Below are 23109 nucleotides of genomic sequence, written 5' to 3'. Positions count from 1 at the left end.
GCTCAAGAGGGAGGGGCTGTATGTATACTTATAGCTGATTCATGTTGTTGTACGGTGGAAACCAACACACCATTGTAAAGCAATTATTCTCCAATTAAAAACACATGAGAAAAAAAAATTCAGGTGCTGGGGGAATCCTGCCCAGCTCTCTTCCCCTGAGAGTGGATGGATCACCCAGGACCACCGGGTCACCGTCTCAGATCTGGACTGTTGGCAGTGCTCAGGAGTTCCCTGGCTCTGTGCTGCCCTCTGATCGGCTGTCTGTGGTTCTAGAACCTGCAGTTCTCTGGGATGCTATGCCTCAGGCCTCCTTGCCAGGGTCTCTGGGGTCCACCTCTGAGGCTCTTCCCACCCTGCCCAGGGCAGCCTCCCTGACCCTCTGCACTGTCAGGATGCTCTCTGTGCTACAGCCTTCTTCGAGTCTGGATTACAAATAGAACTTGTGGTCCTTGCTCGGGATTCTTTACATTTTCCCTGGAAGCAGAGGTTTCAGCTGGCTGGCAGATGCCTAAAAAAGGAGAGACTTGCTGTGACATAGCAATAGTTCAGAACATCGTACTTCAGTTGTTAGCTTTAGCCCTCCATTTGTGTTAATGGCCAGACAGCCATCCTCTCTAAAAGCTAAATCTTTTTGTAAGCTGTAAAATGGTAGAGTGAGCATTTATTACTATGTGCCAGGCACTATTCTAAAGACTTCTTTGGGGTTTTTTTTTTTTTTTTTTTTTTTGAGTATATGCATGATTTTGGGCTTCCCTGGTGGCTCAGATGTAAAGAATCCATCTGTAATACAGGGGATCTAGGTTTGATCCCTGGGTTGAGAAGATGCTCTGGAGAAGGGAATGGCTACCCACTCCAGTATTCTTGCCTGGAGAATTCCATCGACAGAGGAGCCTGGCGGGCTACATGTATACCATGGGGTCACAAAGGGTCAGACACAACTGAGCAACTGACACGTAAATACATGATTTTATTGCATAATAGTTTGTAGACTTTTTGGATACAAGTACTCTAGGACCTTTTCCAACAGTAACATTTAGAAAAATGTTTTTATTGTCTTTGCCTCACTCTCAGACTTATACTTTTATTTTTTATTTAAATTTTATTGGTGTATAATTAATTTATAATGTTGTGTTAGTTTCAGGTGTATAGCAAAGCGAGTCAGTTTTATATATATCCACATGTATCCACTCTTTTTTAAGATTCTTCTTTCATACAGGGTCATTGGGTTTTCTTTTCATTCTGACAGGTCTAGTTGGCAGGCATCACTGTCCTCATTCTAAAGGTGGGATGGGTGAGGCAGAGAGGGGAGGAAGTTTGCCCGTGGTTATGTCATAAGAAAGTGGCTGAGCCGGGATCCTAACCCCGGCTATCTGACACCAGCTCCCCTGCTATTATGGCTGAGGCAGTCACCTTAGTGTTGCTTGGGAGGAAGGAGAGCTTGCATACTTGAGTCTCTGATTGAGAAAAAGAAGCCAGGGCACTCTCAGGGCTGGGAGGTCCTAGAGGGCATGTGCTTGTCTGGCTTTTGATCCCCAGTGTCCAGTATTTGATAAATGTGAGCTCATTGAATGAATGAATGAATGAATGAGGCTGTTAAAGCGATGCCTTTGTGAAATGGAGAGTGTCCAACACTGCTCTCCTGGGACTGGGACAAGAGCCTGTACCAAGCGAAAGCTCTGCAGAGTGAGGTGAAGCAGAGAGCAGGGGGTCAGAAAGAGAGGGGTGGAAGGTGATCCCCAAGAGCAAAGCTGGGTAAGGTTGGTCTTTTCCTGTGGAGAGGGACACTGGGGACCGTGTGTTGTCACTGAACGTCTTAAGTTTATAGGGGAAAGGAGACACCTACTATAATAGTTTTGGCATTTAACAAGCTGGGTTTTTTTCTGAACCCAAGTCTCTCGTCTATGCTTGTTTAAACCCCTTGGAAGTCTTTGTTTCGAAGCCTGTTTTTACTGCCACTGCTACCAGTATCACTAGCTGCAGTTACATTCACTGAGTGGGCGTGGTATACCAGCCATTGTGCAAAATGCTTTGCATGTTATCTCGTTAAGGTCCTCTCAGTAATCCTGGGACGTGGGAAATCCAGCATTTCCTCTTCAAGGTGCAGAGATGGTCAGCAGCTTTGTTCAAGGTCGTGCAGGTGGTAAACACAGAGCCAGGTCTGTCTCACTCCAGTGTCTACCCTCTTCACCTTTTTAAACAATATTAATTTGGCTGCATGAGATCTTTCAGTTGCGGCATGCAGGCTCTGAGTTGTGGCATGCAGGATCTAGTTCCCTGCCCAGGGATAGAACCCAGGCCCTCTGCGTTGGGAGCTCAGAGTTTTAACCACTGGACCACCAAGGACCACCACTGGTCCCTGTATTCTTCACCTTTGTCTGCCTCTTTCCTCCTGATACATGTGCTCAACCCTATGCTGATGTGGAGGAGATGACGTGAAGGGGAATTCAGAGAGGTCTTTGCCACCAGAAAACTTTAGATTTAGTTGGCAAAATGAAAACAGCATACATAAAACTACAGTGGTAAAAATGCCAGTCCGTCTTTACAACAAGGTAGCATGTCATCGGACTTCCCTGGTGACTCAGACGGTAAAGAATCTGCCTGCAATGAAGGAGACCTGGGTTCCATCGCTGTTTAGGAAGATCCCCTGGAGAAGGGAATGGCAACCCACTCCAGTATTCTTGCCTGGAGAATTCCATGGACAGAGGAGCCTGGCGAGCTATATAGTCCATGGAGTCGCAAAGAGTCGGACACAACTGAGTTACTAACACACACACACACACACACACACACACACACACACACACACCATGTCATTAAAGTGAACAGCCCAGATGCCACTAGTTTGGGTGCAGGAGAAGGAGTTGCAGTTTTGCAGGAGAAGGAGTTGCAGTTTTCCTCTGTGCTGCTGGTCCAGGGAAGATGGAGGGCCTGGAGGTGGAGTCTCGGATGGAACGTTCCCAGGCCTGGGAGATGAGAGATGAAGGATCAGGTTCTGACTCTGGCCCTGAGGTGTTTTGTATGTTAGGTGAGTCATCGTGGGCCCTTTGGGTGAGACCCGGCCTTTCGCCCTTCCATTTCCTAAGGGACTGAGACTAGAGCGGGATCTTTGAAATTCAGCATCATTATTTATCACATATTTGCTAAATATGCCCCATATGCCAGGCACTAGCCTAGATGCTGACGCTGCAACAGCGCCTAAGACAGAGTCTGGGCCTTTTGTGCAGCTTGCACTGTAGGTGAGGAGACAGAGGATTAGATAAAATTGAGGCAGGGAGAAAACTTCTGGGCCCCCTTCATGGAGGGGTGACTTAGATCCAGGTCTGCAAGGATGAGTGAGGTTAGAGTTGTAATCGCTACAGGTGATTCACATTTGTTGTGCATTTTGCAGGTTGAAGTGTTTGCACTTAACAGTAGCCTGGAGTGCTGCAGTCCATGGGGTCGAAAAGAGTCAGACACGATTCACTTAGCGACTGAACAGCAACAATCTCGTTATAGAGCAGGGGTGGCACCCAGGAGGAAAGGCGAGCTTGCCTGCTTCAAGGGCGTTCAGGGTTCTGAGTTCCCCAGAAGACCAGGACTCACCGAAGCTAGGATTCGTGGCAAGCTCTTTATTAAGAAGAGAGCTGGTAACAGGACAGGGAAGGGGAGGGAGCAGATGAGGGCCCTCGCTCCCGCAGAAGTTGGCAAAGATGGGCTTAGCCTTATGCTCTGGGGGACTCGAAGTTGTCCCAAGGAGGCTGGCTTCTGCACCCCCCAGGGTGGACTGTCAGGGTTCCGGCCCTCTGCAGGTGGACGGAATGAGTTCAGTAGCTGAGGATAGCCCTCAGATGCAAAACAGAGATAGGAGGCCATCGCCGCATCTGCTGGGGAGGGTCGGTCGTGGGTGTGTGTTCGGCGGGTATGTGTGCCAGACCAGGTACAGCCTTGAGTGCCTGATAAAGAGTCTGGAATCTGTGTGCTGAAGTATGCAATCAAGTTGCTTTTAACTCCAGACAGAGGTGGCACCAAACAGGTAGAGGATGAAACCCATTAGCTCTAAAGGACCCTATAAATGGAAAGTTTCAATATTATTGATTATGGCCCCTGACTTGGTTCATGCATTTAAAAATCAATCTACTGACAACATCCAGGACACAGATAATGCCTGAATAGGGACAGACATTGGCTGGATTTCCTGTCAAACATTACAGTGAAGTCATGGCAGGTTATTTTACTTTAATGTTGATCCCTATCATGACAGAAAAGGAGAAATTCCTTCATTAGGCTGCTCTACTCTATTACCAACTGATGTTTCAGTTGCATGGCAACACTTACATTCCGCTCTTGTGATGCCCTTTGGATAAGTAATTGCGAGAGTAAATTATATGGCCTCAAACAAAGGATAAATCGAAGCATGAAGACAGTATTATTGCACGTAGACAGTTGTTCTTGTCAGATTTACTCCATAGATTGTGTTTTCTCTCTTTTGCCAAAAAATAGGCAGATGCTCTGAAGCCTGGTAGGCTGCAGTCCATGGGGTCGCACAGAGTCGGACACGACTGAAGCGACTTAGCAGCAGCAGCAGCAGCTCTTATTTTCCAAAGGCCATGATGTGAATTGTGGATCACTGTAGTATCCAAAAAGATGACATCTCTCCTGGTAACTCTTGGACCCTGATAAAAGCCCTTTGCTTTTTTTTTTTTTTTTTTGAAGCTGAAAGCAGTTCTTTGCTTTGAAAGGGACGGAGAGCTTTAGCTGTATTGACATAAAGATGGATATTTGGCAGCATTTTAGTAGAAGGAATACCAAAGAGTGGTAGAAAATGATATTAACATATACTATGGCATGGACAATAATTTTGTCTTAAAGGCTAGGCAGAAATTGCCATGTTTAAAAACTTGTGCTTTCTGTATCAGAATCCTCCTTGAGCAAAATTTCGCTGAAATCCAACAATATTCAAAAGATTTTGGGGGAGTATACTACTTTATTAACACTTAATTTCTTTACCGAGAGTTCAAGTATGTACTCACCTTATGTTCAGATTTTTGAAATGAAGGTAAAATGGAGCAACAGCTTTAAGGTTGCGGTGTGTTGAACTCCGCATAGCATACTCACCAAGGACGCGATCTAGGGGACTGCTGTAACTATGCATTTAGGAGCCCAAGTACAGGGAACAGCCCTGGAATCTGAGGAAAAATGCACCATTCAAGACTGAACAGAGGCCCTTGGTTGCTAACAGAATCTCCCCTTGACTTCAGACTTGACACAAACCGAGGGAGTCTGTCAGGGTACAAACCCCACTGGATTCAGGACGAGCAGTAACAGGACAGATTGGTTCATGCCAGTTCAGATTGAGGGGGCCAGTCTGAAGCAGGCAGGGGTGGCCGGAGGCTGGGAAACGTTGCAGTTCAAGTCCAGGAATGGTAGATGGAAACAGCCGTTCTTCTGAGCATTGCTGATTTCAAACAAGTTCCGAACAACGTTTAAAAGATTTTGGGGAAATTTGCTGGCTGTCCAGTGGTTAGGACTCAGTGCTTTCACTGCTGTGGGCCCAGGTTTGATCCCTGGTAGGGGAACTAGGGTCCCTCCGGGGATTTTACGTGGCTTGGCCAAAGACTTTTGCACGATATGCTGAACCTATGAAAATGCCAAGAACCAGGAAGAAAACTTGCTTTTAAAACTGGCCAGTACACACACATGGTATATAATTCAAAATCTGGGAGAAATGATTTAGTGACCAGTCTCTCCCTCCCACTCCTGGATCCCAGTCACGTGTCCCCCTAACCAGAGGCGGCCAGTGTTTCCACGTTCTTGTGCGTCTGTCTATAAATATTCTCAGCATATAACTTTCGTGGTGTAACTTTCACACCGCATAGCATACTCACCAAGGATGCAATCTAGGGGAGTGCTGTAGCTATGAACTTAGGAGCCCAAGTACAGGGAACAGAGTGTTTTTTTGGGGGACAGAGTGTTTGTAATGCATGGATTTTATGTAATTGGTATATTAACTATCCATGTAAACACATGATTTCAAGGGTTAAGTGGAATTTCTGGCATGCTTTTGTCCATTCTGGGTTAGAGTAAGAATGCAGAATTCCTTTAGGAAAAAAAAAATTCCCCAAAGAAGATTTCAAGCAACAGATCTCGCTGCCTTTTTTTTTTCCCCCACCAAAATGCAAATTCTGCTTAGGGTAAATTATTAAGAAATTGATGTTTAAAAAAAAATTGATGTTTTAAGAATTAAAATAGTGTAGGGACTTTTTGAGACTTAGCATAGAATACTGTAAGTGCTCTCTGTGATTTCTTTGGTAATGTTAGTCATTTAGAAAGCTTCTTGTTTTTATAACAAGATGTGCTTTGTTTAAATTAAAAAGAAGTAAAAACTAAGAAGCACTTTGGGACAATTGTGTTAGTCGTTTGCATTCAATTCAGTTCAGTCGCTCAGGTGTGTCCGACTCTTTGCAACCCCATGGACTGCAGCACGCCAGCCTTCCCTGTCCATCACCAACTCCCGAAGCTTGCTAAAACTCATGCCCATCCAGTCAGTGATGCCATCCAACCATCTCATCCTCTGTCGTCCCCTTCTCCTCCCACCCTCAATCTTTCCCAGCATCAGGGTCTTTTCAAATGAGTCAGCTCTTTGCATCAGGTGGCCAAAGTATTGGAGTTTCAGCTTCAGCATCAGTCCTTCCAATGAATATTCAGGACTGATTTCCTTTAGGGTGGACTGGTTGGATCTCCTTGCTGTCCAAGGGACTCTCAAGAGTCTCCTCCAACACCACAGTTGAAAAGTATCAATTCTTCGGTGCTCAGCTTTCTTTATAGTTCAACTCTCATGTCCATACATGACTACTGGAAAAACCATAGCTTTGACTAGATGGACCTTTGTTGGCAAAGTAATGTCTCTGTTTTTTAATATACTGTTTAGGTTGGTCATAGCTTTTCTTCCAAGGAGCAAGCGTCTTTTAATTTCATGGCTGCAGCCACCATCTGCAGTGATTTTGGAGCCCCCCAAAATAAAGTCTGTCACCGTTTCCATGGTTTCCCCATCTATTTGCCATGAAGTGATGGGACCGGATGCCATAATCTTAGTTTTCTGAATGTTGAGTTTTAAGCCAACTTTTTCACTCTCTTCTTTCACTTTCATCGAGAGGCTCTTTAGTTCCTCTTCGCTTTCTGCCATAAGGGTGGTGTCATCTATGTATCTGAGGTTATTGATGTTTCTCCCTGCAATCTTGATTCCAACTTGTGCTTCGTCCAGCCTAGCATTTTGCATGATATACTCTGCCTATAAGTTAAATAAGCAGGGTGACAATATACAGCCAATATACTCCTTTCCCTATTTAGAACCAGTCTGTTGTTCCATGTCCAGTTCTAACTGTTGCTTCTTGACCTGCATACAGGTTTCTCAGGAGGCAGGTCACGTGGTCTGGTATTCCCATCTCTTTCAGAATTTTCCACAGTTTGTTGTGATCCACACAGTCAAAGGCTTTGGCGTGGCCAATAAAGCAGAAGTAGATGTTTTCCTGGAATTCTCTTGCATTTTCGATGATCCAACGGATGTTGGCAGTTTGATCTCTGGTTCCAAAGAATGTTCAAACTACTGCACAATTGCGCTCATCTCACATGCTAGCAAAGTAGTTTGCATTACTGGTTATTAAAATCCAAGCAACCGAAGAGACAAGCTATGAAGCTTAATAGAGGTTTTACTAATGTAGAACTGTGGTGATGACTGTTCTTAGTTTTCTTAAAATTTGTTTTTGGTTATCAGGCTTTGCTTTAGATTGGAACCTTCAGCGTTTGTTTAGTGTATCTGTTGTATACATCTATTTTTATATAGTTGTTTTGTATAGTATGTTTATTTATATATAAACAAATATATTTTTTATTATTTTTAAAAATGCCTCTAACACAAAGCAGGTGATTTTGCATTTGTGAGAAGTTCTGAGTATCAGATTCTGTTTCAGAATCCATTGTGTTAGTTACATCAGCCAAGCACAGGACAACTTGATGAACTCATTAAGCTGTGTGTGAGGAAAAAACATCCCCTTTTCTGAGCCTCTGTTACCTCTAGCTCTGACATTGTTGCTGTGAAGATAAATGAATAGGAGAGTGCTCTGACAAACTCTAAAGTACTACTTTAGAGATGCTACTTGTTCAGGTTTGTTCTGCCAGTGGCGTCAGGAGGTACAGGGAAGTGGGAGGGCCTGGGATTGAGGATAACAGTGAGGAATTTGTCCTAGCCCTTCCCACGGTATCTGCAGGGGGTGGCGTGGGGGGAACAGAGAGGAGGGGTCAGATCTGAAGGCTGTCTGAAGCAAGTCGGTGGCAGGCTTGGTGACTGACCCAAGGGTGAAGTAGAACAGTCAGCGGTGTGTTACCTGGTTGACTGGGGGAGAATGTGGAGTGGCTGATGGACGTGAGGATGTTGGGAAGAGAATCATTTAGAAGGGGGAGGGGATGTGATGATGGAGTTTGAGGCAAATGGGCTGGAGGCTGAGTTGAGCAAAGGGACAAGGAGACGGCTTGTTGAATTGAAGATTTTGGCACCATGTCCATGGCCATCAGTTGGCGTCTTCGAGCTTGAACGTGTCCAGGGGATTAAATAGAGCCCAGGCCTTCGACCAAGTCTGAGGTCACTATCACCAGCCTTGGAAGAGGGAAGTGAGGAGCTGGGGGTTGTGGTGGCCAAGAGACTGACACTTCATGACGTCCATCCTGGCTGAACCAGGGCTGGCGTGTGTCCACTAGAAAGAGACAGCCAGATAAGAGCATGAAAGCCTTACCCCAGTGCAGCCATTTAAGACACATGATTGACTTTTTATTTTATTTTTATTTTTAGTATTTTTTAAAATTCAAATTACTTATTTTTATATGGAGTAAATTTAAATTTACTTATTTTTAAACCAATATTGTGTTGGTTTCTGCCATATATCAACATGAATCAGCCATAGGTGTGCATATGTCCCCTCCCTTTAGGATTGACTTTTTAAAAAATGTTTATTTGGTTGCATTGGGTCTCAGCTATGACATGTGGGATCTAGTTCCCCGACCGGGGATCAAACCTGGGCCCCCTGCATTGGGAGCTCACAATCTTAGCCACTGGACTGCCGGGGAAATCCCAGGATTGACTTTTCTTGAAGGGAAAGATTGAATGCATATTTAACCTGGAGAATGGAGAGAGTAGCTTTTCACCTTTCCTCACAGCGTTCTCGTTTGGGCTTCCCTGGTGGCTCAGATGGTAAAGAATCCACCTGCAATGCAGGAGATGCAGTTTGATCCCTGGGTCGGGAAGATCCCCTGGAGGAGGGCATGGCAACCCACTCCAGTGTTCTTGCCTGGAGAATCCCATGGACAGAGGAGCCTGGTGAGTTACAGTCCATGCGGTTGCAAAGAGTCGGACACGACTGAGTATCTAAGTCAAATTGGTACCAGCAGCTGGAACTCCCGAGTGAGGGGAAGACATGTGTTGCTCTCAGGGCATCTGGTAAAGCATCACCCATCCACCTACCCACCCAGAGCTTGGGAGTATCTTGCTTACTTGCCTTTGGGTCATTCTCATGCCAGGCCAAGGCTGGGATGTGGACAGAGGGTGTTAGGGTCTCCCCCTCCCTCCATTCCCATCACACCACCCTGCTTACTTAGCAAGTCTTGCTGTTCCGAGTGTCTGTGTCTGGCCTTGGCTGCTGGTGGTTCGAGTTGTGGTTTCAGTCCGTGGGCGGCCTTGGTGGCTCGTGCCCCAGCTGAGGAATTCCATGTCCACCCCTTCCTCCTCCCTAGGTAACCTTGGGCCAGCTGGTCCTGTCTGCCAGGCACCCGGGAAGCACAGAAGAGAAGACGAGACGGGCCAGCCTCTCTCCTTCCCCCTGCTCACTCTCTGAATCCTGGTCTTTTGGAGTTTGGCATCCAAGAGCCAGTTTGACTAGTTCCTGCCCTGCCCAGTTTGGGCAACTGTGTAGGGCCTCTTGGTGTAACCCTGCTGGTCCTGCTCTTGTGTTTACCTTTCGGTGATAATCAACTTGTAGATGCTGAGCAGGTCCTGGTCGACGTGAAGAACTGTCTCATGGGAGGTGACCTGGTATAAAGGATGGTGCATGGGATTTGAGAACCAGGCAGGGTTGGGTTAGAGTCCTCACGAGACTACTCAGTACTTGTGTGACCTGGTTAGCAACTTGCGTCACCTGCTCCATCCTGAGTTTCCTCATCTGTGAAATGGGGTTGTCAGGGTGAAGTGAAGTGACCTTGCGCAGCAAGCCTGGTGCATAACAGACTCAAAACATTTGTCAGTTTCGCTTTCCTTTCTCTGGCTGTGCTTGACCGCAGGAGTAAGGGGCTCTGTCTGTCTGTCTTCACTTGACTCCTTGGGGAAGTCATTTTCCCAAGGTGAGGTTTGGAGGGCTCCTGGTGAATGACCAGGCAGCCGCAGAACCTTCTAGCGCTGACATTCCCTGAATTTAGGAATCTGGAGATGGGTCTTCTGGTCATTTCTGTGTTCCCGTTACTCTCACTAGAGGAAGGGGACATTTTTCTCTTTTGAGAAGAATCAGCATTGCTTCTAGAAAAAAAGGCTCCCCCGGGACGTACGCCCCATCTCTGAGGGCACCTCCATTCCTTCCTTGGTGTTCAGCTTCCCGCTTCCCACTCTCGGTAGTGGGCGCTCCCTTTGGGACCTTGGTGGCAGGAGAACCCTTGAGCGGAGAGCAAGGGTTGGCGGCGTCTTCATGAAACCATCTGGCTTCAATAGGAATGTGCCCTGTGCCCTACATTGTTCCAGAAAATTCAGAAGCCCCAGAAATGTACAGGCTGCTCCTGACTCCCAGATACCCAGTGGGGCCCTGGGATCTCCCCCCAGCCCCACTCTGCCCTTGGCCCCGGCTTCTTCCTCTTCCCTCTTGGAGCTGCTGCAGCCACAGGGTGACTCTCTGGGCCACAGCTGGGTGTGGCCTCTCTCCCCAGCTGCCTGGGCTCCAGCGCAGAGTCAGCAGGCTGGGTGGCGTCTGCAGCAGGGGTGGGGGTGGGGAGGAGTGGGGGGTACTCAGACCTGGCCGTGTGAGCTTAGAAACCTGTCGCTGCCGGGGCCCCTACCCTTTATGTTAAAACCCTGGGAAGAAATGCAGGCATTGAAGTGAAAGTTGCTAAGTCATGTCTGACTCTTTGTGACCCCCTGGACTATACAGTCCATGGGATTCTCCAGGCCTGAATACCAGAGTGGGTAGCCTCACCTTTCTCCAGGGGATCTTCCCAACCTGGGGATCGAACCCAGGTCTCTCACATGGCAGGCGGATTCTTTGCCAGCTGAGCCACAAGTGTGGGCATTACTTGTGGACAAATCTCTCCAGCTGATCCACACAGGCAGCCTCCCCATCAGCCTCTGTCTTTACTCCTGTCTGCTCAGAGGCCCCTGGTCCCCTCCCTAGTTCCTTCCTCAGTTCCTTCCCCCAGGTCCTTGACCCCCTTCTACTCTGGGCTGTCTCCTTTCATGCCTCCTGCACCCAGTTCCTATCCACAGGAACCGCACCCCTCCACCCCCCGCCCAGGACAGGGAAACTGCAGACTCAAGTGACACCCAAGTTCGAACTTGAACGTGTCTTCCCGTGGACACAGTGTTTCCCAGTGGAGAGAAGCTGTCCTGGTCATCTAGTGTCACATGAGTGTGTGCGTGTGTGCTCAGTCGCTCAGTTGTGTCTGACTCTTTGCGACCCCATGGACTGTAGCCCACCAGGCTCCTTTGTCCATGGGATTCTCCAGGCAGGAATACGGGAGTGGGTTGCCATTTCCTCCTCCAGGGGATCTTCCCAACTTAAGGGCTGGTTTGGGAACTTAACCACCTTGCAAATTGTGTTTTCATTTAAAAATCAAAGAGTCTCCTGGGTAGAGGAAAAAGACTCTACTCTTGTCCTCAGTGTGCTTAAAATCTAGCAAGAAGAGACATAAAGGCATAGTAAAATACCCTCCAGTATAAAACTCAGGGCTGGGGGATTCCCTGGTGGTCCAGCGGTTAATTCAGTACATTCACTGCCAGGGGCACGGGTTCTATCTCTGATTGAGGAACTAAGATCCCTCAAGCCACCAGGCATGGCCAAAAGAAAAAAAAAAAAAAATCCAGAGCTAGATTTTGTCCTGTAAACCAATTGTTCTCAAACTTGGGCCCATTGAGGGATCACTTGGGGACATTTAAAAAATGTGCATGTTCTGGGAATTCCCTTGCTGGTCTAGTGGGCTGTCACTGCTGAGGGCCCAGGGTTCAGTTACTGGCTGAGGAACCAAAATCCAACAAGCCATGTGGCAAACAACTGCAGCATGTTCTGACTGTCTTCCAGTTGATTCTGATTCAGTGTTTTTAGGGTGGGTCTTTTAAAACAAGCTCCCCAGGAGAGGGTGATGTGCATGAATTCAGGGAGGGGGCGGGCAGGCTGCTGTCAGACGATGCTGGGATGTGCTGCAATGCGGCTTCGTGAAGGCAGGGCCTCCCGTCTGTCCCCTGGAGGAGATGGTGCGTCCCCAGGTGGGCTCTGACACCTGGCCCTCCCCAGGTGCAGGCTCCCAGCCTTCCTGCCCTGACATCTGGCTGCTCAGCTCAGGCAGCTGGCACAGTCCTCCTGGACCTGGAAGTGTCCGGTCTGGAGCTGCCACTCTGGCAGCGAGCTGTTACCATTCACCTCCGAGGTCCAGCAATCGGAGTGGACACCGCACCGTCAGTCTGGATCAAGCCTCGGTGATCCTGGGTGATCTTGTTTTCCCCCTGTCACTCACTTCCCCCTGGGTGAGGAGCATAGTTGGGGGTGGAGCGGGGGGAACTGCATTTTCAGACATGCGTCAGATTTTCCTGGCCTCTGGTGGTGCAGGGAGGTGCCTGTGATCCTAGGAGCAGGCAGGCAGAGGGAGGACCATGGTGAGGGGCTGGGGACACCTCCACCCTGGGCTCGCTGGGCTAGGAGAACGACTGTGTCCTCTTCAAAGCCAGAGAGCTGAGGGCAGCCGGGGCTGAGGGTGGACTGCCCTCCCTCCAGAGGGTGGAGGGGAGATGAAGTCGTTGCAGTGGGATGGGTTCATATCTGGCAGGATGTGTGGGTTTGTGTCTTGAGTGGCTCCTCAAATCCCACTTGATCGCTCATAATTCCAGCTAGGGCTCTGGAGGCCTCTGGCTGTGGTCTGGGGTGAGGAGACTGAGTTGGGCAAGAACGGCTCCGAGACTTGGCGTCTGCGTCTGGTAATTAGCGCCGCTGGTCGGGGATGGAAGCTGCCCTGGGCCGGGCGCCGCTGTTTACCCTTATGTAACTCTCACAACCAGCCCAGGAAACAGGGCTGATGAGCCCCATCTTCTAGGTAGAGGAACTTGCCTGCGGGCCTAGGACAATGATGTCTAAGCTAGAATTCCAGCCACTTAAGTTAGACATGGCAGTATGCTGCTTCTAGGGTGTCGGGGTGGAAGTCAGGAGAAGCCGAGCCAGGTGTGTGACCTCGGGCAGGTCCCCTCAACACACGACTCACTTCCCTCAAGTACACAACAGGGGCTTGGGGTGGGCCAGGTGGCCAGTGCCCACGGTGGCCGGTGGCGGTTGTCCCCGGGGCTGTGCAGATGCAGCCAGCTGTGGGCAGCCTCTCTCAGCAGAGCTGTCTGCCTTGGGTGGTTCACAGCCTTCTCAGAGGCACTGTCAGCTGCTTACTGGCCTTTTGGGGTGCCGTGTTTCCTTTTTGGAATCGGATTTAGGGGGTATAGATTTCCCTGGTGGCTCAGACAGTAAAGAATCTGCCTGCAATGTGGGAGATCTGGGTTCGATCCCTGGGTGGGGAAGATCCCTTGGAGGAGGGCACGGCTATCCACTCCAGTATTCTTGCCCGGAGAATCCCATGGACAGAGGAACCTGGAGAGGCTACAGTCCATGGTGTTGCAGAGTCAGGCACGACTGAGGGACTAACACTTAGAGGTACTAGGCCTATCTGTTGTTACCCAACAGAGAGTTTTCTTTTAAAAAACCTCAACAAAACAATGCAGTCATTATGTAGTTTAAAAAAATGTGTAAATCCAGTCGTCCATATTCAAAATGCTGATTCAGATACTCAAGGGCAGCTTTTAGACTTATGGCCTCGTTTGCAAAAGAGAGGAGATGTCCTTTCTGGACCTCTTTCTCTAAATTTCTAGGGCTCTGAGAATCCTTTTATCACGGTTTTATCTCCATCCATTTTCTTATGAGTAGGAAGCTTCACACACTGCCTTACTTCAAGTGATGCCTGTGAATTTAGGTTGTTGCACTTGGAAAGACTCTTCCCTGTTATCTAAGATATTTCTTAAGGGTAGGCTCCTGGAATGACAAGTCATCCCACTGTTGACCCTTTAGGAAATTTACTAGATAGTGAAGGACCGGGAAGCCTGGCGTGCTGCTGTCCATGGGGTTGCAAAGAGTCGGACATGACTGAGTGACTGAACAATGATCTGCAGCCATTATTCTAGATTTGCCTTTGTTTATTGCTTAGAGATGACCCCAGGTCTTCAAAATAGGGGCTCCCAGGTTATTCTTTGAGGCTCACGGCAATAGTTTAAGAGGTCACCAGGAGCTCAGGTCCCGTGGGAGTGGATTCGCCAAGTTATATGTGAGAAACTCTCCAGCTGTGATTTCTAACCATGGCCGTTTCTTTGGTACGCTCCCACCCCTGTGTTTTCATCCCTTCATTTCTGACAGTGGAGCAGTTAGAGAGCCAAGAAACTGTGTCAGGGTAAAATGTTGCCAGACAAGGTGCCTGTGAGTTTCTTGATGTTGCATTTATTTTTTTTATACTGTACAGATATCATTCCATTTTAGTACTCATACCTGCCCTTTGAAATGGGCTGACGAACCATGTTTTTCTTTCCTTTTTTCCCCCCTATATTGTGTTACTCTGTACCATATTTATTAAGAAGAGAATTTGAAGTGTCATCAAACAAGATAAAGCCAACAGGGATATCAGAGCAGTCAGGACAATATGTATTTTATTTTATATATATATATATATATATAAACTAGCTAACACTTGTTCAGAGTCATAAAGATGACTATATAACTCTAAACAGGGACAAGTCCCAGTGTTTTTTTAAAAAATATTTATTTACTTTATTTATTTGGCTGTGCTGGGTCTTAGTTGTGGCGTGAGAGAGCTTTAGTTGTGGCACACAGGATCTTTTTCTTCTTTAGTTGTGGCATGTGGGATTGGTTCCCTGACCAGGGCTCGAAAGACCGCTGCATTGGGAGCATGGAGTCTTAGCCACCAGGGAAGTTCCTGCAAGTGGTCTTGTCTATTAACTCATCCTTAGAACTGTCTGGTGAGGTAGGTACTATTATGACCCCTGTTTTTACAGAAGGGAAAACTGAGGCTTAGAGATCAAGGAACTTATTCACAAAGTGGTGGAGCCCCCACTTTTAACCACTGTACTAGAATACCTCTCTAAAATAAATGAAGCTAAGGGAAATGTTAAGTCCACATACCGTGGCAAGAATTATCACTGTGGTGAGATGAAGAAAGGTAAGTGACTAGAGAACAAACTTATGGGGAGATGGTGGGGTGGGGGGAATAGTTAGGGAGTTTGGGATGGACATGTACACACTGCTGTATTTAAAATGGATAACCAACAAGGACCTACTGTATAGCACAGGAAATTCTGCTCAATATTCTGTAATAACTTCATTGGGAAAATAATTTGAAAAAGAATAGATACATGTACAATTGAAGGGTTTAGGGCTTCCCAGGTGATCCTAGTGGTAAAGAACCTGCCTACCAATGCAGGAGATGGTAAGAGATATGGGTTTGATCCCTGGGTTGAGAAGATCCCCTGGAGTAGGAAATGGCAACCCTGTCCAGTATTCCTGCCTGGAGAATCCCATGGACAGAGGAGCCTGGCAGGCTACAGCCCTTGAGGTTGCAAAGACTTGGACACAACTGAAGGGACAGCATGCACGTCTGCATAATTGAATCACTTTGTTGTACACCTGAAACTAATACAACATTGTTCATCAGCTGTACTCCAAAATAAAATCAAAAGCTAAAAAAAAAAAAGTAAGTGACCAGTCAAGATTGCAAAGCCAGAAAGTGGCATCAACAGAATGAGACTCTCAGCCTTCCTTAGTCCTGTATCCACTGCCTCGCATAGCATCCTTCTTCAAACACAAAACCCATGTCTTTCAGAACCTGGCAATTGGGGCAGGAGCTGTCGGATCTTTGCAGCTGACCTACATCTCGAAGGTAATGTCGGCCTGGAGCTTTGGGACTTCATGGTTTGTAAGTAGGTATAGTATCTAAACTAGAGGAAGCACACACCTCGGGCATCAGCTCCTGGGGGTGTTGCTGGGCTGTGATGTGCTCCCCATATGTCCGTGGAAGCCTGTAACTGACCGGGGCCGGGTGGCCTGTGGCAGCAGGTTCTTGGAGGGCGGTCTTGCAGCCTCTCACTTCTGGGACCCATCAGTCAGTGATACTACCATCTCCTGCAAAGGTGGGATGGGAGGTGGGTGGGCAAAGACTGGGACATGATCTTTTTTTTAAATTGGGACCAAAAGGAACACAACCACAACAGCAAAAAACCCAGTGACTGTAAAGGATTCTCTCAAAGTGTATGGTTTGACTGGCATGGCTCAGAAAGCGTTGGGGCGGCACTGAAAGCTTATCCATGGGCGGGACCGGATCACTGTGGAGCGGAGCCTGGGAGGGCCCCAACCACTCAGCAGCCAGAGAACAGCTGGAGGGGCTGGCAGGCCAGCCGACAGCCCATCCCCTGGTCCAGTCTGCACAGAAGAGGCGAGAGCAACCCCTCTTCTGGGCTGAGACCTGGGTGGGGCCTGGGGGGCTCCAAGTGGATGGTGCCCACTCGTAGCTGCTGAATTCAGCGTTGTGTAGTGGCTCCTCCTTGGAGCAGGCACCGTCGCTGACCTGTGATGCAGCAGTGATAAAAAAAAAAAGGCCGGGGGATTTAGAGCCTTGCTAGAAAGAGGAACTGTTTGTCCAGCAAGGAGAGCCAGGTGGCCCCCAGCCAGCACCGAGGTTCTGGAAGGCCCTCACTCAGCCCTCTTGGGGACCTCGGCTTCCTTGTCCACATTCTCCCCTCCTCAGGGGATGGGGCTTTGATCTGAGTGGCTCCTGTCCATCTCATAATAAGCTTTGGGGGTCCTTGGGCAGCCCTCCCATCTCAGCTGGGCCAAAGGGGAAGGCAACTGCAGGGGTTGTAGGTGGGAGTCCAGCAGAGGAGACTGGGTGCAGGGCAGTGTTTGGGAGCCTTAGAGCGAGGAGGGAAGGACCGGGAGAGGGGAAGGGCTTAGGAAAGCAGGCAATTTGCATGCTTTGTGGTCAGAATGTGGCTGGCTCCCGGAGGCCCCTCCGGCCAGGGCCCTGGGCCCTCCCCTCTCCTGTCCTGTCCTGTCCTGTCTTGCTGTGAGCTCATTAGGTCATTTCACTAGGAGGTTGGAAGAGAGAGAATTCAGAGAGCAGGGAGCAGAGAACCTCAAGATTAATGAAACTCCAAACCATCTCCCATTTGAGAGGGTTGTTTTTTTTTTTTTCTCCTTCAGGATGGGAGAAGAGGGACTACAGTCTCTTGCAGAATCGTGATTTATAAATGCAGCTCGGACGAGGGTTTCTCGAATTCTCGGCTTGGGAGGCTGCTTCCTTCAGCAGGAGGGACCTGCCTTTTACCCTCCGTGGAGGGGAGAGGCAGGCGGGGATGGGTTTTGCAAAACCCACAGCTGCCAGTGGGTCAGGTTTCTCGGAGAGCAGAGCCTTGAACTGCTTGCTGCCTGACCCAGTGCCAGAAAGCAGGGGTTTTCCCAGAAAAAAAAAAAAAAAACACGTTTAGCCTGTGCTGGTATCAAATTTGGCATTCCAGGTTATTTCTTGTTAACCCCTAGGTGTCCCGTCCCCGAGGAACCTGTTTCACCAGCAGCGGCAGCCTGGCCGTAGCGCGCGTGGCCTCTGCTAAGGGTGCTCGTCCTTGTGGGCTGGTGTTGGGAACATCCATCTTCAGAGAGGCTAACACAGAGGAAGGTTCTGCAGCTGATGTCGCAGCAGCAGGGCCAGTTCTCAGGCCACCTAGAAAAAGATGGATGCTGGCCTTTGACTCCACCCACCTCCCCACTTTGTTTGCAGGTCCTCATCTTCCACGCAGCCAGCTCCACCTCTGTTAACGGGAGTCCTGGCTTGACCCCTGAGGCCAACCAAACTGAAACGTGGGAGTCAGGAGCAGAGAAAGCGTTACTGCAAGGCCATGCAAGGAGATGAGGTGGCTCACGGCCTTCAGGAGTCTCAAGCTCCCTGAAGGGTTTCAGCAAAACGTTTTTAAGGGCAGATGAGAGGGTTGAGGGCCTCAGGGTGCACGTTTCTCTGACGGGCTGATGGTGTCATGGGAATTCATGTTAGCGGTCGACCTCGGGCTCCAGGAGACATGGGACCACGTACTCAAGGTCATCTAGTCCTTCCTCCGTTTGCTGCTGGTTGTTGGGGGGATGGGGTTCACATCTGCAAAACAACTCAGGAAATTTTCATCAAATACTATTATCTGGGTACCTGAGAGGGGATACAGGGAGGGGGGTGGGGGCGGGGAGGCTTTGTCTGCGGAAGGCCCCATAGGGTCCTGTTCACTTACACTTCCAGCTTGTGGCCTGGCTCTCTGTTAATTGCAACAAAGACCTTCCTGGAACAGGGCTCACTCCTGGCTTTTGACGGGCAGGGATGGGCAGGGTCATGGATCCTTAGGAAAGTCTGATGAGAAGCGTGGATTCATGTCCTGGGTAAATCACCTGTGTGTGCACACACCCTGATTTCTCCTGTGCCTCTAGGGCTCACTGACCCCTGGAAGCTGGTTCAGAGGCTCCGGCTTCAAGCCCGCTATGATTCTGGGTGGGTGAGTGCCTCTTCCCCGGGTCCTGATGCTGCCTCGTGGGGCAGGGTCTCCCTGGGCAGCACCGAGGCTCCAAGGCCTTCGGCTGCTGCTGCTGCTGTTGCTGGAGGGGCCCCAGCTCTACTTCCGGCCCAGGGGAGCCAGGGTGGGGCGGGCTCGCAGTGCCCCGGTGCCCCATGGCTTTGCTGCTCCTGTGGTCTGTGCACGATCTGATAAGAGCGAGTTCCTGAGAGTCTGTTGGGCTGGGGGGGCAGGGGGCGGCCTCGCCTGTGTCACTCTGCGGGTGACCTGTGCCCCGTCCCTGCCTCACCTCCCCTGCCCCCCGACCTCTCCCTGCCTCCTCACCCAGGACCCACTGGTCAACCACTGCTGTGCAGCGACTTACTTGTGGCCAGAGTCAGCCCATCCACCATGCCACTTCTTCAAGAGCCTTTCTGCTCCTTCACCACGTGTGAAGGAGCTGCATGGGCTGGCCTAGTCAGCAGCAGGTGGTGCGGTGGGGGCAGTGGTGCTATCCCTCCCAGGAGGTGGGGGTCCTGCCCCCCATCACCGGGATCTGGGGGGAGGCCAGAGCTATACTCCTCCAGAGTGAGTGAGACCCCCCTCTTAGCCCCCACCTTGGCCTTTCTTTTTGAGGGCATAGCAGCCAATAGATGGGACTTGCTTTGTTGTTGTTGTTGTTGTTGTGTTTTTTTGGCCACACCAAGGCATGTGGAATCTTAGTTCTCCAACCAGGGATCAAACCCATGCCCCCTGTATTGGAAGCCTGGAGTCTTAACCACTGGACCACCAGGGAAGTCCCTGTATTTTCTTTGTCATTCCAGGACTGTAAGAAGGAGTGTAGTTGCTTCCCCTCTGGCTTTGCCCATCTTGGGGCTGGTCAGAGATGTTGAGGGTCTTACCCTTGCTAAACAACCCATCAGGGTTGACCTAGAACTAGCGTCTTGTTAATTCAGCAAGAGCTGCTTGGCCAGGTAATCCTTCTGCGGTCACCACGAAGCAGATTACAGGTGTGCAGGCGTGTAATCACACGTACTCCCAACTGAACACTGGATAAACATGTAAAAGCAAATGGAAAGCCAAGTGATCTCTTTGAAAGCTTTGACTTCTGGTAATAAGCACGTTTTCCCTCGGATAGGCTGGTAATGAGCTGTGGTCAGAGTGGACCGTTTGTCACCCAGCCAGGGTCAAAGAGTCCGGAAGGCATGGACGGCCAAGGTAGTTCTGCGAGGGTCAGGGTCATACAGGAACCAAGGGCGGGGCGCACAGGAGCTCTGAGCTTGAGGACCTGCAGGAACACGGGTGCTGAGGGAGGAAGCCCATGAGTCACTGACAGATCAGAACATCAGATGCAAACAGGAGGAACACACACAGTGTGGCTCAGCTTGAATTCTGGGGTCTGAATCCCAGGAGAACAAGATGGCATGGGGGCCAGGGCTTGTTCGCAGGGCTCCAGCACGCAGATGCTAAATAGGCAGTGGGATTTTCATCCTCTTTGAAGGCAGATATGCAGGCTCACCTTTGTCTAAATCTTCATCATCTGGGAGATGATTTAAAGACTTTCTTAGGCTCTCTAGCGTACACCTAACATCATGGTAAACATCAGAATGACTCCACTTCCCTCATTGACTGTAATTGTTTGGCTGTGAGATATTTGAAAGGATTTTCATCATTTTCCTTTTTGAAATGATTTAACTGTGTGTAACTCAATTTATGATTGGCTTTAATTTCTCAGCTATCGTCTTGCACATCCAGGGATTCTTGTGAACCTAGAAAATCAAAGCTGCTAATTATTTTTGAATGTTGTGCGGTTTTTGTGAATGTTTAATTAGAATGTGAATGAAGTTGGCTTAATGTGACATCTTGTAGGCATTTAGTTAAATACTTGTTGATAAGGTTGGTGTAATGTCATATAGACATTCAGTTGAATAGTTATTACTATTGAGTGTGCCATATTCATTTTGCGTGTTGGAGGCCACGTCTCATACATGTTTTGGGGCCCGGAGAAGCTCACAAGGCCCTTAGCATTTTGTCCGTCATGCCAAGTATGAAAAGTGAAAGTTAGTCACACAGTCATGTCCGACTCTTTACGATCCCATGGACAGTAGCCCACCAGGCTCCTCCGTCCATGGAATTCTCCAGGCAAGAGTACTGGAGTAGGTTGCCATTTCCTTCTCCAGGGGATCTTCCCAACCCAGGGATCAATCCTGGGTCTCTTGCATTGCAGGTGGATTCTTTACCATCTGAGCTACTAGGGAAGCCCTTCATGCCCAGCATAGCATGGCTTGTATTGGTACATGGAGTGGGTGTAAACAGCCTGTCCTTGGTTGAGCAGCTTCTGCATGATAAGGTGGGTTAAGTGCTTCACCTGCACTGTCACATTTAATCCTCCCCATGGCCCTGTGAGAGCATGATTTATTATTACTGTTTGATGGACTAGGAAATGGTGAGACAGCTGGGACACCTGGGATGGGGCCCTGGTGCTCTGGCACCAAAGCCCAGGCTGTGCCGCCTGTCCTTCCTTTGATTTTTTATAGGCTGCCGCCTCGGTTCCCATCTTGAGTGTTCTGGGCAGTATTAATTTGGGTTGTTGAGAAATCTGGGCCAGGTCTGTAGAAAGAACTTAGAGCCAAGAGGGAGAATTCAGTCACCCTGGTGTGTCAGCTTGGTGTGTCAGTCACAATCAGATCCTGAGCCACTGTGAGCCATGATGAGACCTTAATTTTTTTTTTTTTCATGTTGGGTCTTTCCCTCTTGTTTTTATTTTATTTTGTTTGCCTGCACTCAGATCCTTTAGTTGCGGCAGGGCAGGATTTTTTCCAGGTGGCTCAGTAGTCAAGAATCCACCTGCCAATGCAGGAGACACAGGAGACATGGGATCGATCCCTGGGTTGGGAAGATCCCCTGGAAGAGGAAATGGCAACCCACTCCAGTATTCTTGTCTGGGAAATCTCATAGACAGAGGAGCCTGGCGGGCTACAGTCCAAGGGGTCGAAAAGAGTTGGACACGACTGGGCACATGTACACTATAGAACTCTCATTTGTGAGTTTATTTGGGATCTAGTTCCCCGACTAGGGATGGAACCTGGGTCCCATGCGTTAGGAGTGCAGGGTCTTAGCTACTGGATCACCAGGGAAGTCCTAAAACCTTAATTTAGACTCCAAAGTTTTCTTTAGCTCTTGGCTTCTAATGAGCTTCCTGTTAAAGCTAGAACCACTCCAGGAGCCCCTGGGTGAGAGCAAGTTGGACAATGCCCCAGAAATGCGGGAGTGGTGTGCATGAGTGGATGATAACCATGTGTGAATATTGGTTCCCAGCCTCGGTCCTGGGGGAAGGGGCTGTCCCCTTAGAAATCCCAGGACCAGTGGTGGAGGCCGGCTCCAGGGAGGTTCAGCCTTCATCAAGGGCAGTCATCTAATTCCATATGATGGAATATGCTTTCCTTTCCTTGTTCAGTGTATTTGAACTCAAATGAGACGGGCTCACAACAGTCACAGAATCAGAACGTACATGTGGGGCAGGCTTGAAAAGGCAGGATGACACAGCAGGAGGTAGAAAAAGTCCCGCTTTCTTATGCCCTTGCCTTCAATATGGGATGTGCCCTGATCCCATCAGCTGCTCTCTGGGCAGGTGGGAAGTGCTTATTTTCATGGTGAAGCAGTCAGGGTAAAGATAAGGGAAATTGATCTGTGTGTCTCAGTGCAGTGAGTGACTCACCTTTCTGTGGGCTCTGTTTGAAATCTGGGTATTTGTGACAATTCCACCTCTGATTCACAGAACTGTTTAGGGGAGGAGGTTTGGTGGTTGGGAGAGGAGTAGGGTCTTGCTAATGTGAAAGGTACATATATTTGTGGTCCAAAGAGAATTTTCTCAGGACTTAGTGGCTTGTGAACATTTTTGCAGATTCAACACAGACATCAAGATAGCAGTTATCTCTGAGGGGTGGGGCCGGGATTCTATCTACCAGAGAGGGGCACAGAGGGCTTCTAAGAAATAGGATCGATAGTGGGTGATTTCTTAATCTGGATGATGAGTGCAAGGTTTCCAGACAGCCATTAGTTTTTAAAATGCTCTCATATGTTTTTGTATACTCTTCTTTTTGTATCAAGTCTCCTAATGTATAAAATTTTGAAGGAAAAAACAACACAGCTTTACAACACTGTTGGAAACACACTCACGTTTCTTTTCTTTTTTCATCTGATTTAGGTGAGCATAGCCACCCCAAAGCAGAAACCCAAAACTCCGTTTTGCTTCGGTAAGTCCTGAGCAG

At 48.9% G+C, this 23109-nt stretch overlaps 1 protein-coding gene across 3 annotated transcripts in view; it reads left to right on the top strand.

The window, feature by feature from the left end:
- Window positions 1-23109, top strand: part of PLEKHA2 (pleckstrin homology domain containing A2) — a 64764-nt gene that overhangs the window by 16702 nt on the left and 24953 nt on the right. For all 3 annotated transcript variants that reach the window (XM_025278273.3, XM_025278277.3, XM_025278280.3), the window contains exons 3-4: window positions 16138-16194; window positions 23046-23094. In XM_025278273.3, the coding sequence (XP_025134058.1) occupies window positions 16138-16194; window positions 23046-23094 (106 nt within the window). The remainder of the gene's footprint in view (window positions 1-16137; window positions 16195-23045; window positions 23095-23109) is intronic.

This window comes from Bubalus bubalis, chromosome 1, assembly GCF_019923935.1.
Source record: "Bubalus bubalis isolate 160015118507 breed Murrah chromosome 1, NDDB_SH_1, whole genome shotgun sequence".
NCBI classification, from domain to species: Eukaryota; Metazoa; Chordata; class Mammalia; order Artiodactyla; family Bovidae; genus Bubalus; species Bubalus bubalis.
This window is presented reverse-complemented; position numbering and strand designations above follow the sequence as displayed.